This window comes from Cygnus atratus, chromosome 5 (genome assembly GCF_013377495.2).
Source record: "Cygnus atratus isolate AKBS03 ecotype Queensland, Australia chromosome 5, CAtr_DNAZoo_HiC_assembly, whole genome shotgun sequence".
Taxonomy (NCBI): Eukaryota; Metazoa; Chordata; class Aves; order Anseriformes; family Anatidae; genus Cygnus; species Cygnus atratus.
Genome location: NC_066366.1, coordinates 11,859,200 through 11,874,187, shown reverse-complemented (window position 1 = coordinate 11,874,187; position 14,988 = coordinate 11,859,200). Strand labels below are relative to the sequence as shown.

Sequence of the window (14,988 nt, the reverse complement as noted above, 5' to 3'; positions counted from 1 at the left end):
TGCAAGTCAGAAAGGCCTTGAGGTCCTACAATTGAGGAGCTAGCAAAGACCAGTACCCTAAAGGAAGCGGGGGGGGAAGGGGAGGGAATTACTAGATGAGCCTATCAAGTATTCTCAAAATCTAGAAGTTTTCCCACAGTTAAGCAGCCAATAGAAGAATCTTCCATCTTACCACATAAATAAAGCAAGCGTAGGAGCAACTAACCTGAGAACCTGAGGCCAAACTGAGGCCACTGTCTGCACTGATCTGGGACTTTTTCTCATCTGTTTCTCCCAAATCAAAATGTTTCACACCTTCTGGCCCTGAGCAAAGGGAAAAATAAACCATTATTGTATCAAGAAAAAACAGTACATCAGAAGGCAGATGACAGACTGAAAGCAGGAACAGTACCAAGAAAACAAACTTGCTTTCTTGTTCCTTGTTTTTTATTCCTTGGTACTGTAAACAACAAGGCCAGCAGGACACATCTGCCATTCTTCAAATGTTAGTTTGAATTTCAAGTATTCAAAAGGCATAGCCCAACAGTGACTATCACTAAACAGTACCTTTGTTAGCCATTCAATAGAGAAAAGAGGACAGACAAAGGTCAAGTAAGCTTCCAGTTACAGTAACACATGCAGAGCAGTTGCCATTCAACTCTAGGAAGCCACTTCCTTTACTCCTGGTAAAAATAAGGGATACCTAATTGCTTGGAGTTATTATCCTTTTTAAAACAGCTAATTTGCTCAATGTCTTAGAGTGCATTTGTTGGACTGAGGTTGCCCACAGCAACTATCTCATTAGTAATCAGGCAACACTCTACAAGAACATAGTGATAATCGGTGTTACACTAGTAAGAGTATCAAGGAAGAAGCTGGTATGATGTTGTACTTCGTAACATTTGCCAATTATATAACAAATGGCTCTCCAGAGTTGGCAATCACACAGGTCAGTAGTGAGAGAAGGAAACAGCAAGCCTTAAGTCATGCATTTGTTAACCTGCTCAATTTAAAAGAAAAGAAAAAAAAAAAAAAAGAGAAAAAACTTTATGTTCAACTTCCCATGCAGTTCTAGAATCATATCATCTATTGTCCTCTGATGGGATGGCAGAAGGAAAAGAGAATGATGGACAGGTAGAGCCTGAAAAGAAATTTGGATAAGCACTGCATGAAGTAAGTAATGAGGCAGGAAAAGAATGCGTTATAGACTGTACACAGATTATCACTACTCTCAGAAAGGGGAAGAGACTGAATGCAACACTTCTGCCATATCCATATCTGCCAACTATTCAGTAACAGGAAGACATGATCCGCAGCTGGAATAGTTGTATTAGATACCCATGACTCTATCCAGTATCTCTAAGCAAACAATGCCACAATCTCTTATAACCGCTAATCACAACAACCTGGGAATTATGAACATGTTTGTATTATATGTAATATTAGAGAGGGCAAGACAGCGAAAAGGAAAGAAAAAGGGAAGGGAGGCGAGAGAGGGAGAGAGAGAGAGAAGGATAATATACAAAGATTTGTGGGAGTGAGCTTGAGATGGTATGTAAACTCATGAATAGCAAAGCCATAGGCGGGCTGTGCAGACCATACTAGCTTCCTACTCAACCACAAATTTTCCATGTGAAATGTTTTACAGAAAGTAAATTCCTCATTTATTATAGTAGTCTGCCTATAGAACCATATGCCCTAGTTACTGTAAGTCAAATTGTCAGACTAATGTCAAAGTATAAACAAAGTTATGAAAACTAAAAATATCCTTTATAAAATTTGTAATCTTATTTTCCACTGAAATATATATTGCTCACTTCTAACAGCCACTTTTTCTAGTCCTGAATAATGCTGCAGCAAAAACTTTTGTATCTCATTAGTACAGCAAGAATACTAAACTTCAGTTGCACGCTTTAAGCAATTTAAAGAGTTCCCTGTCCCAGCACCATTCAGATATATTTCTAGCAGTTTGATTTTTAACACAAGTGAAGCTGACTGATGCAGTTTAGGTGTTTGACAATTGTGAGCAATAATGGTAACTGAGTTTAAGAAGTACAATAACCACAATCATATTGTTGTAAGTGTCACTTTACAGGCACTTAGAAACCTCCCCTCCCCTTGTTTATAGAGTTGTACATCCATTAGACATTTTAAAAAAAATTCCTCCAATGCAGGCACCTAACTGAAAGGCCCAGTTTGGGAGAGTAGGTGCGTGCACGTGCTGTGTGTCTGTCACACACTCTCCCACCTCAGCAGAAAGCAACTCAGATCTTAAATGCAGTTTGCTGTACTGCAGAGGTACCCCCACTTTCTTCAGATGCTCCATGCACTTAACTGAAGTATTTAAATGGGGAGCCTGAAAGTAAGGTACCAAATCCAGGCCTAGCCAGAATGGCAGGAATTATCACCTGTTCATCTTAACTGTTAGTTCTCCCCAAACTTCAGTCTATAAAAGGGGCATTGGGTCTGCAAAGTAGAAATTACAGTCATGGTTAGGAAACACCTACTACATCATGGTTATTATAAACGACCCGTTGTCCTTATGTCATATGTCCCTATTTATAACAGTGATAACCAAACCAGAAAAACCTGGTACTACAACCGCAGATAACACATATGCATATTTCAACAGATGTTAAGACTTGTGTCAATTTAGACTTCTATTTAGACTCTGCAAACAGGCTCAGATCATTTCACTCCTCCCTTAATATCGGATATAAAAAACAAAATCTGGTTGATTCCTTATTATGAGGCTGCTCTCTGACAGCCTTCACTAAATACAATTTTTCACATCCACCTTCTCTCTCCCCCTCTGAAGTGCTTTTTGTTGCACACTGACTGTGGTCAGAAACTGTTCATGGTTGAATGCCAGGTAACAACGTTTGCCATCCCAAGACTTGAAAGAACATAGACTTTTTCATTCCAGTAACATTCAACCTATATATTCATGTCAAAGACTTAAGCAAAAAGTGGTTAAGCAAAAGTGGTCTTTAACTTGTAAGAAAGGAGATGGAACACCTTAAAATTCTATCTATCTATATCTGATATAGTGACGATGCAGAATATCTGCTTCTCCTTCTTTGTAGAAGGTAACATTCAGGGGAAGAAAAAAACAAAGAAAGAAATAAAAAAGACGAGAGACATTTGAACACAATTTCCCCAGGGCAAACTGATCTGTTTGGACTCCTCTATGAAACAGGATTTCCTGATAAACCTTTGTTCTTATGGGCATAAAAACCTATGTGCCATAGATGCGAGCTCACTCTGCACCTGGGGAGTTGGCAGTTATGGGGAGGCTGGGAAAATCAGTTTTCTATGTTTTATCAGTTCCTTACTCGTTTTTTCCAAAGATTTTTGCTTTTTCACTTCCTGGTGCTTGTTCCACAATTCTACCCAAGATGCATTGAAAGCAGGAGAGAAAGAGAAAGAGTCAGCGGCTAGTCAGACAGGTGAAAATGGGGAAAAAAATGAAACAAAAAACCCACCCCCTTCATATAAAAAAAAAATAGAAATTTATGACAACTACTGAGTGAAGAGTTAGTTAACATAATTTAGAAGAAATCAAAGTTAGGATTTGAGCACTGTATCATCTCTCATTTACAGAATTCACGTTAGAGATGACTTCATACAGTTAACCAACTAAGCAAAAAACAGCTATTACGAACACATACAATGCAATTCATCACCATTCCTGAAAAAGGCCTTTAAGACTGTCAGATATTTCATCCTCCAAAATATGTGCATCACAATAGCTCTGATTAACATAAATGTTTTCATGTTTCTAGTTTGTATCATTGAAAGGAAAGGCACAAAAATAGCAGCAGCAATTATAAGATAACCTAAACTGTAGGTTAACACAATATTTAACCAAAATAATCTTTTGAAAATTATCACAAAGTTTACAAGTTACTTTTGACCTAATGGCATTCTCAATAAATGCTTGGCTCTGCCTTATCAACTAGTCCCTACACACAAAAAAATGAGCTTCTTTTCATCCATTTGTTCCTATCAGGGTATGAAGAAGGGAAAAGAGAGAAGAAAAGCTTACTTAGGTCACGACACTCCAAGCTAGGGGATTCTGTAAGAAGATAAAATGCAGAGAAAAAGGAAAAAAAGTATCTGGAGTCTGTATGCACTTTCTTCATTTGAAGCTTAGCCCTGAGAAGAATTATTGATGAGACACTTGCACATTTCTAGCATTCTCACTTCTCAAAGTCACTTCTCACTTCTCTAAGGCAAAAGAAAGGAAAAAGCAGCATGATGTTCTTCTATTGCTCTTCAAGGAAAATTCCTGAGGAACTAAAGGGCCACTGAAAGTGTGTCAGGAACCCATCCCGTCCTACAGATGGCAGAAATTAAAGACAGGCTCTAAAAAAAAAAAATCTGTTAAGCAAAGTATCTACTAAAAATAATAAAAAATGGACTGTTTTACAGCTGTGGAGAAAGGCTCCAAACTATTATCATTAAATGTATCAGGAGCAAGAAAATTTTAGCAATGGAGAAGAACTAGAAAGATGGCTGTTGGTCAACTGATTTCTAAATCTGCTTCATGATTTATGGATATTCCTTCAACTTTCATAAGCACATGGATTAAAAAGATAAAACTGCCTACAGATCCAAACAGCATCCTGCAGGCCTATCTAGCTGACCACACACTGACATATAACAATCTATTCAGAAGTCGTACCAAATCAATTTGTCAAAAGGCTCTTGAATTCTCAGCCTATATGGTTCTATACTAAAAACCAGCAGGCTGAAAGTTACAATACCTGTCATTAAATGACTTTTAGTTGATGTACCTGTTAATTGATCATTACAGTTACTCAAGTTTAATCTATGCCATAGGAACATCTGAGAGTCTATAGTATACCCTAGCACATTAAAAACAGCCTAGATTTTACTCTCATCTTCTCTGTAAAAGAGGAAAAGAACAATCTGGACAGCAGGTCCAGAAAGGATTTGATGCAAACAACGTAGATAGTGCAATCTTTTCTGTTTCAAAAAACTGTCAATATAAAGTGATCTGCAAGCATTAAACAGTTATTTAAAAAGTAGTAATGGAGACTTCAGTAAATATTGAAATTTTCATCAAGATTTACTACAACTATGCAGTAAAACCAAACAAACGACTGACATAAGGTTGGAAACTATTAGCTATCAATTTTAAGGCCACCAGTATCCAAATAAAAAGGTCAACACAACATTAGGGCCAAGGACCCTAGAAGACAAGGACCTTGGAAGCAAGCAAATAACTGATGAGCTTTTTGGAAAGAAGGAATAGAAGCATTGTCTTCACAACAAATTTCCCAGCTAAGCAATAAAAAAAAAAAATCTGTCACTGTTGTCACTGTTCACCTTAGAAATAAGGATATTGCATACAAACAGCCTTCCCTGTTATAAGGAAGTATCTTACATACTTCAGATGTACACAAGTGGCCAACAACTTTCTGAAAGATGAACAAGAAAAGGAGCTCAAGCAGGAACACATCCATCCTAAACTTCTGAAAATGTGGCGAAGCTCCTGACCGTGGTTCCTCTAGTACAAGAAAACCACAAACATTCAGCTATTGTACCTCTCAATCCCAGAGATCCAGTTTAATTACCACATTAATACATACTGCATGCATGGCTATTGCACACAACGTTCTACAAGATTTTACTCCCTCATGTTGATTACTTACATTGTTATTTCCTCTTTCAGACTTGGTCAAAAGGGTAGCAGCCCAATTTGTATTTTGTCCATAGAACACCAACAAGTTCACTGAGATTTTTATTTACATATCTGCAACCTGAGGCTGTAAGTACCTTCCAAATTTCATTGAATCAATGAATTGCTTAGGTTGGAAGGGACCTCTGGAGATCATGTAGTTGAACCTCCCCACTCAAAGCAGGTTTCATATGAGCAGGCTGCTCAGGACCACATCCCAGTCAGGTTTTGAATATCTACGTAGACAGAGAACCCACAACCTCTCTGGGCAACCTGTTCCAATGTCATCTCATCTTCACTTAAAAAAAACAAAAAACATTTTTTCCCCAAGTTTAAATCGAGTTTCTTAAAAATACTTCGTTATTTCAGCAACATGTAAATGTTTACCAAATGCTTCTTCCCTAAAGAAGTTAGTCTGACATAGGAAAGCCCACATTTCACTCCAGAAGGAATTCAGTCTAGCCATGACTAACTCTGCTCCTGAATATCCAAAGCATTATCTTATATGAAAGCTTCCATAAACAAACAAAAAGTGTAACAGCCAAGCAACTTTAAATGATCTTCCTGCAACACAAGAAGAATTCCCTTTACTTCCAGATCCCAAGAGTCAGATGAACAAGGACACTAAGGCATTGTTATAAAAACAAAGATTGACTTGCATACCATTTCATGGTTCTTGGTGACAGAATAAACCAGTTAGACAAGAAGGCTTCAGAAAAAATAGGAGAGTCTTTTGAACTTTGACCAGATTTGGTGAAACCATATCTTTCTTGTAACTTAATTCCACAGAAGACAAGTGGAAATCATCGGAGCATCAGGACCACCATAAAGAACTAACCTGTTGCCTGTTCCTGAAGACTGAATTCCTTAAGGCTAATATTCTAGCAACAGTAGTTAGCAGAACATACTAAGTACAGCATGAAGCTGCAACAGGGGAGGTTCAGACTGGATGTTAAGAAAAGGTTTTTCACTGAGGGTGGTCAGGCATAGGAACAGCCTACCCAGGACAGTGGTCACAGCACTGAGCCTGCCGGAATTCAAGAAGCATTTGGACAATGTTCTCTGACATACAGTCTGATTTTGGGGTGGTCCTGTGCAGACCCAGGAGTTGGACTAAATGATCCTTGTGGGTCCCTTCCTACTCAGGATATTCTGTGATACTAAGCAGTATTTCTTTTGCAAATGATTATGATTTTCTTATGATGCTTCACAAACACAGACTGTCTGGTCCCTAAGATATACATTTCTATGGGGTTTTAATTTCATCTGGGGGAAAGGAGCAGTCTGAACTATCCAATACAAAATCTCTCTTCATTCTTGAAAAGAATGCTGAACTAGTTTTATTCTTAGTTCTGTCAGCAGCATACCTCCTTTCTTCTCTTCTACAGAAAAGAAAAACAGTTAAGTACCCCAAAGCAAGCTAAACTGAAATGCTGGAAATGTGAATCTTTTAGCTCCTTAGGAGATTTCCAAATAGAATGTAAGATCAGCTTCTGAGCATTTACCTCCACAGATTACCTCTTGAAACAAGAAAGCAAAGAAAATCAGAGGTGATTGCTATCAGCTCAGAAGGACTTAACACCACTCAGCTTGCAGCTATTACTACTGACTGCAGCCTGCAGTCAGTATAAGAACGTCTGCATCCTTTCTGCCACGTAACTACCCAGTACACACATTCCCATTGCTTTATGCCACATACCGGAGGTACAGCCTCACAGCAGCACACTGCTTTCAGAAGATTAATCTTTCAAACAATGATTTAATTAAAAAGTTCTTTCAAACAGGCCATAAGAAGCAATAGCTGAAACTTAACACGGCATATTTTTGGAGCTGATGAAATATTTTCCTCATATGCTGATGGTACATCTGTCTTGCTAACAATCCACAGCAGGTTGGATCCAACCTAAATCTTTTTTCTTTTTTAATCTATAAAGCCCTTTTAAGGTAAAACAATCTAATGTTTGTCTTTTTTCCCAGACATGGACAAAAACCATTCCAGCTATGAAATAAGAATGGGAAAATTTCTAAAGACCAGCCTAGCAGATACTGTAAAGAAGGACATGAATTCTATTTGCTGTTGCATAGAAGGAATATCCATCAGTATTGCTTACTGAAACTATAACACCACAACTTAAACCTTTTGGCAGTTCTTATTATTAAGAGTTAGCAGACCTTGGGTCCCACTTCTATCAAGATACAATCTAGATAACCCAGATGTAGTAAGCAATGATTAAAAAAATGTTTGTTTCATGTAGTCCCTTCCATGGTTGCCCTTTCCAAAGTCCTGCTGGCCCTGTTTCTCTTTTGACATTTCCTGTTACTTGAAAACATCAATCACAGCAAAAATGAAAGCTGACTGAAGTGTAATGATATTCAGAAAAAAATAAGATTAGAAAGCTTCTCGGAGAAAACTGCCCTGGACAGTTTAACCAAGAGCAAGTGAAAACACTTATGATTGTTCCTTGGGATCCAAGGTGTAAATGAGGCATGTTACAGCAGCAAATGTATTGTGTTAAAATGGAGACGATGCAAATAGAACCTAACGCCAAAACAGAAGCCCCTCCCACACTTCAAATACACCTCAATACACACCAATGGAAGCAATAAAATTTTCTTCCTTTAGACTCCTTGTGTCAAACTCCCTTGGCCCTTTGCCTGCAGGGCTCAGTGCCTTTGACATCAGCTGAGGTACTGGCAGCTGCATCGCAGGTTTCAGCTCCACTCTCGGAGATGATGCAGGATCCTTGCCAACTGGAGTGATAGATCCATCTGTTGGACTTCGTTTTCTCTTTTCTGGTTCTTTAGAGAGAAAGAACAAAGTGTTGCCAAAAGAAAAAAAAAAAACATAAGGGAAAAGGAAATGAAAGCAGCAGACCTCTTTTATCATTCTCTGAGACTTCATCTAATCATATGTCCCCAAAGGCAGTTTGGATTATTTTTCTGCATCAAACTGCATGATTTGAATTACAGCTAAACCTTCAGAAGAGAATACTTAAATTAAAATTAAGTTTCCAGTAAAGAACCTTCTGCAATTCTGCACAAACAAATCCAACAGCTGATTAAGCTTATAGTGAAAATTTCATATCCCAATGATATGAAATCCAGGCTTCAAGAGCATATAGTGATAAAAGAGTCACTGCGTAAAGCAGCAAACGCTTTTCTTACCTTTGTTGTAATAGTGAGTATGTGCTATTTCTAGAAGGCCAAAAACACTGGCCATGCCTCCCAGGCCAGCATTTGCATATGACTGCTCCAGGCTCAACACAGTACACTTCAGCAAGTCCAGCATGCCTTTATAAACTTTGCGGCTGATCTCCTGCAATGAAAATCCCACTAGTGTCAATATTTCAGAAGTAAGAAAGTCATTTGAGAACATAATATTCTGAAGTTGCTGTAATATCAGCCTGTAGAAAGTAATTTGATAACAAAAATCTTCTATGAATTGAACCTAAGCATTCACTAGGTATGAGGACGCTGCTGAGTTCAGCACTGACCACATCCTGTATGACATCCTGCCGAGCATCTTCTTCTGACTGGATCGTGCGATTTAGCTTGCTTAGTACAAAGACTCGGAGCTGCTCACTCTCCAGCAGGCGACGGACTCTTTTCATGTTCAGCCAGCCGACACCTTGCCCGTCGAGAACATTGTGTACCACCTCCTTCAGGAATTGCTGGTTCTCACTGATGGATTTAAAAAGTAAACAAGGAGGCAGGAGTTAACGCTCTGCTTATCTTGGCTTGCATGGTTAGAGAGGTCTGGCCAGGACAAACCCACAGATGCATTTCCAAAACTAAATTTACAAGAAAAGAACCTCAAATCTTGCTAGATTTGCTGCTAACAACTGCTCACAGCCCAAGCTGCGATCTATGGGTGTAGCATCAAACATTTTTGTTTGTCCCTTATTTCCTGTAACAAGCTGTAACCAGCTTTTTCTGTAGTCCCACTATCTACCACTCTACTGTCCACTTTCATAGCACTCCTCAGAATCCATCGGAAGTCTCTATGCCACAACATTCTTCCCATGACTGCACTGTCCCCCCTGTAGACTTTCTTTGCATTCATAGCACTAGTGCTGCAGCCTTAGCATGCATACTGTTTCAGCTCATTTTGCCACAGGGGAGGGAATGGTAAAAAGGGAACACCTGTGCAGCCTGCTGTATCCCCAGTCTGAACCACACTTTTTGTCCTTAGTTGTCTCCTATCCCATTAGCTCAAAGTAAATTTCACTCTACATACAGCTGCTATGCAAGAAGCGAGGAGAAAGCACAGGTCAGAAAATGTTTACTTCAACATTCCAAGTCCATTTCCAAGCTTGAAAAAAGGATTTCTCATGAACTCATGTTATCAAACTGCTTCACATGACTCAGCTGATCCCCTGCTAAACTTCCACACTAAACTTCTGCTGGCTAGACTAGCCTATTCAGATTAGACTTGACTGCAAAGAATAAATACTGTGTTAAAGCAGGGTCTTTCATGACCTATTTTGGATCTCAGACAGGAATAGGAAATATTTGGAAGGACAGAAAAATACAAATATGTGCTATTAACTGAAAGGCCATCTGTACCAAATCTTCTCAATGTGTGCAAGCTTGGGGCCATAGAGAAGTACTATGCTACTTTCAACAGCTAGCCTTCTCTAATGGAATGTTTGACAAGTATGACACCACTAACACCACTTTATGCTCAAAAAACAATTAAAAATATTACCTGGAATTGCTACTTCGTCCCTGAGGCGATGGAGATTCTCTCTTCACTGTTGGGCTGTGCTTAATGACTGAAGATTTTTGATCTACCAGGGCTCGTCTGTTTCCTAAACAGGAGAGGAAAAAGGATGAGAAGAAGGGGGTGGGAGGAAAACAGTCTGCTCCCAGCACAGTAACAAGCAATACTATGGTCAGCTAACACACCTATTCAGATTACAAGTAACGAACTTCAAACAAAATGGAAACTCCAAAAAAGCAGCAGCATATATCATATTCTAGCATCACACATCGGCAGAAAACAGTAATGGGAGTAATGCGGAGAGAAAAAGAGAAGATGGTAATGGGAGCAGGAGGTGAAAGGCAGGAAAAGTTTGGCTGCTCTGCATGCAGTTGGACAACAAGAACCATCTTCAGATTAGTCACTGTATGTAAAAGCATAATGCATCGGGGGTGACTAGTATAGATTAGGTGATACTGGTTACCCAATGAGAAAGGGAGCCCAAAGTCAGGCATAGGGAATGCTGGAAATTGTTGCATCATGCACAGCTCATGCTGTAGGGAACCCACCTTCATTGCTTACTGGGCCAGCTTCAGTAATAATCTCCATTATAGTATTTAACCCAAATACTGGGACACAAAATATACAATTAGTAGTGTACTACAATATCTATGCTCCCCACCATCAGCATAAAAATAAATAAATAAATAAATAAACTACCAGCTTTTTCCCAGCCCTCCCTCAAAACAAAACCCAAATGATGCTAGAGCGGGAAGGATGCTTGAAAGCCCAAGACAAGGGCCAGCATAATTAATCTAACAGATAGTGCTTGACTTGAAATTTGGCATCGTGGAACCACTGTACTGCGTCTTCATGGACACTATTGCACATATCGAATTTCAAGGGCACTATCAAAAACATCTGCATCACTGAAGAAAAACAATGTAGATGGATGTGCATGAACTAAAAACTAAAAAGGAGGATGGAGAGTGATCAAACAGCAGCAATGAGATGGAGTCCCAGCATCATTTCCCATTACAGTTACAAACACAGAGTACCACACACACTTGGTAAGAACGGGTTAACGCAGCAATTTTATACCTGTACAACAGAGACAAAAACATTTAAAAAACAGAGAAGTGCCCATTGGAAATCCCAATGAGCCAGCATGCACACACAAATGAACACGAACACACACGCACACGCGCTTGCACATGCACAGAACAGACTGAGCTACTCCATGAATATCAGACCCTCGTATGCGCACAGTAACATTAAAGGCCCTGCACAATTACAATCTTCAAGAAAAGAACACCAAAGTGCAGAAGATGAGGCACAAAGCACGAACATGGAATGGCAAACCCCATCACTGTTTTCTTCCAATGTATGGAATTAATCGTTAAGTTTACCCATGGAAATAACCCTGACATGAAGCATGTTTTGTATCCTGTACAATTGGACATGAAAATGTAACCAACTGGTAAAAGGTTGTCAAAAACAGCTGCGCAGAATCTCTGCTAGTGTTTTCACCATACCAGTCCTGTTCCTCCTCATTTTACACACAGGGAACGATTACTTGTCTCAAAAACAAAGTCCAAAGCAGAAACACAAAAACAGCTTTTGGCCTTTGTTTCTACAAGGTCAAAGGTCAGCAAAACATCATACCAACCTTCATCCACATCCCTTCCCACTTCCAGATTAAAGTAATCTTTACCGATGAAAATGATGAGGAGGAAAAAAATAAATAAAATCAACATATTAAAACAAAAGCAGCAACTTCTAATCAGATAGAATAACTCAAAAAATTTAGAAAAAAAAAGAAACCTTCCCTGATTTAGCAACTATTAGCACATCCAGTGCAAGGATGACCAGGCTGTCTAATTTGAATGTAAGAGGGTCATTTCTCTAGTCCCTGTTCAGTCATGTTATCTAACAAGAGATGTCCCAATTGGAAGATTGTGCACCTAAGTTAGAGATGGATCTTTACTCTCAATGAGCTGAAGCATGTTTATAATTTGAGATTGATTGGAAAATTTCCATATAATGAATTGAAAGGACCATAAACACTTTTGAAATCTATATAAACAGAAGTTTCCGTGGGAGGTAGGCATTATTCCCACTTACAAATGGAGCAGCGCTGCTCTAGCAAGTTAGCTAAGGCTAATCATGAAGACAGTGGCAGTACAAGAGTAGAACCTATCTCTTTGTTCCTATTCTATACACTAACGACTTAAAAATAATACAAAACAAAACGCAAAACAGAACCGACATTCACAGCATACCCATTAACACAGGGTAGACAAGCTACTTTCCCATCCCAACACAGTCCGGTTGTTGGGAAGAAGTCTGACTGAGAAATATCAAGACAAATTATTGTCCTGATAACTAAGACAGCTCCTAACCCAAACTATCAAAAGGCTTCACCACCAGAATTCCTTTTAGGGATAAGACCTGAGACCACCCAGTAACAAGAATAGTAAAGGCTGTAAGGCAAAGGGAAAAATGGTTACCTTTCAGACTGGGAAAGGGAGTATTCTTGTCTCTCCCAACTTTGGTTGGTAGGGCTAAGTTGGACAGACTGAAACTTGTGCTGTGGTTTCTATACAAGCTGCCTATGACGAAATGGAAAAAACAACAACAAAAAACACAATTAAATGCCTAATACTCATTGCACACATCCAGCTTCCTGTAATTCACCTTCTTACTCAAGATCCATAATGATGGAAGTACTTTTTTTATCCAAAAACCTTACAAGCATCATATCATCTCATTTACAATGCACCCACATCTGTAATCAGATTATTCTGAATTGTATAAAACATAATTCTTAGCTCTCATGTTACAATCACTGTCATTGTGCCTTTGAGTCTTAAATGTACCACCAATATACACTTATCTTCCTGCACTTACAGAGGTAACTTCACATCAACTGTGTCTTCTAGTTTGATACTCCTCTTGGGAGCAAATAAATGGCAGGGGTCACATGAGAAAACAGGACGATGAAAGATCTCTAAAATACATAATCTTGAGGTGAGAATTGTGCAGAGAGCCTTATGCAACTCTGTAAGTCTGACACAAAGGATTGCTTTAAAATAGAAGCTTTCAATTTACGAGAAGAGAACAAGAGTTTTTCATACCACCAACATATTTTTAATGGCATTAAGAATACAAAAATGCACTGTCATCTGTTTAAGATTCTCATATAGCAAACCTCAAATAGTTCATTTTAAATGTCAGCGTACTATTTCAATTTGCTTTGTTTTCTTTTGCCTTATCTTAGTAACAATCTTTTTAGCAGAAACATCCAATATACTTTCCCCACTGATACAAACTTCTTGCCCTGCTCCCCACAGCAGCTGAAGATTCAACTGGCTATATTTTCTCTCACACATTAAAATAATTTAGATTAGTTTTCCATAGCTGTGGGTTTTATTATTAAAATACAATTGAAAATGGTCAAGAATTTAATTTAGCACCTAAACACAAGACATGGTAGCATGGAAGACATACTACTGGTAAGACTTTTGTATCAATTTCATAAAATTGCACATTTTTTTTTGTTTAAATGAAACTGACAATTTCTGATTTGTGCCCTGAACTGCCATATAACTCAACGGCCTAATGACATAACCAAAGTCCTTCTTACTGAAAAATATATAACGCAGTAGTTATCAGCAACGTAAGTAAAAAAGTTCCTATGACTCCCAGCACGGCTTCTGAAGTCCTGCTAACAATTTGACAACCAAGTTATCCTCTTGACTAGTCATCCCTCTATTCCACCTCCCTGTAAACTCTAATAAATAATAGCAGTTTAATGAATGCATTAGTACATACTTGCAAAAGACATGATGCCCCCAAAACCTTCACTGCTGTTGTTAGAGACAGTAGAGTTTGGGGAGCTGGCCCTGGAGTCCGAATCTGCATCAGAATCATTAGCCAGTTTTAAACTGTTTGGACGGAGTAACTTCTGAGACCTTGGAAGAAATAAACACAAATGCTATTAGCTTTTTCTCCAACCAAAACCTTGTAGAATTGTGAGAGGTCAATGCTGGTCTTGTTCCTTCTCTGTTTTTACCACACTACCTTTACCTTGTGGGGAAAAAAAAAAAGGAAGAAAAAAGTGGGGGAAGCATCTTTGCATTCAAGCTTTCATTACCTTTCAGGACATGTTGAAAATTTGTTGGCAAAACTACATTGGTGGATTTGTGGGTGAAAAAGTTGTGCTTTGAGAGCAACAACAAGAAAACCCAATGTCAAACACAGTACGAACAAAGCCCCTCACATTTCACTGCAAAATACAAAGCTTCACAACCAAATTCCCTCAAAGGTTTCCAGGAATCAGTAGGTGATATACTAGAATGTTTCTAGGAAAAATTGGTAATTCTGTTAGCTCCTACAACTTAAATAAAAGCAAATAAGGGAGGGAACTGAGCAAGTGCCTTTACCAGAACCAGAATGGTTTGCAGAATTGGAACATAAAATAGAGGTGACCAATGCTACATTTCAGCTGCAAAAGACATTTGAATGAATGTTAAACTACATGAAACAGAGGGAAACCCCAACAGAGCTGTGCAGAAGGGCAGGAAATGGGGAGGACTCA

At 38.7% G+C, this 14,988-nt stretch overlaps 1 protein-coding gene across 6 annotated transcripts in view; it reads right to left on the bottom strand.

Moving 5' to 3' along the window:
• Window positions 1–14,988, bottom strand: part of MADD (MAP kinase activating death domain) — a 67,839-nt gene that overhangs the window by 23,360 nt on the left and 29,491 nt on the right. For 3 of the 6 annotated variants that reach the window (XM_050711059.1, XM_035550188.2, XM_050711058.1), the window contains exons 14-21: window positions 14,223–14,362; window positions 12,899–13,000; window positions 10,958–11,017; window positions 10,395–10,497; window positions 9,181–9,367; window positions 8,852–9,002; window positions 8,279–8,485; window positions 206–303 (exon numbers count right to left, since the gene is read on the bottom strand). In XM_050711059.1, coding sequence (XP_050567016.1) covers window positions 206–303; window positions 8,279–8,485; window positions 8,852–9,002; window positions 9,181–9,367; window positions 10,395–10,497; window positions 10,958–11,017; window positions 12,899–13,000; window positions 14,223–14,362 — 1,048 coding nt within the window. The remainder of the gene's footprint in view (window positions 1–205; window positions 304–8,278; window positions 8,486–8,851; window positions 9,003–9,180; window positions 9,368–10,394; window positions 10,498–10,957; window positions 11,018–12,898; window positions 13,001–14,222; window positions 14,363–14,988) is intronic. The other 3 variants (XM_035550191.2, XM_035550190.2, XM_050711060.1) reach the window with 1 other exon arrangement.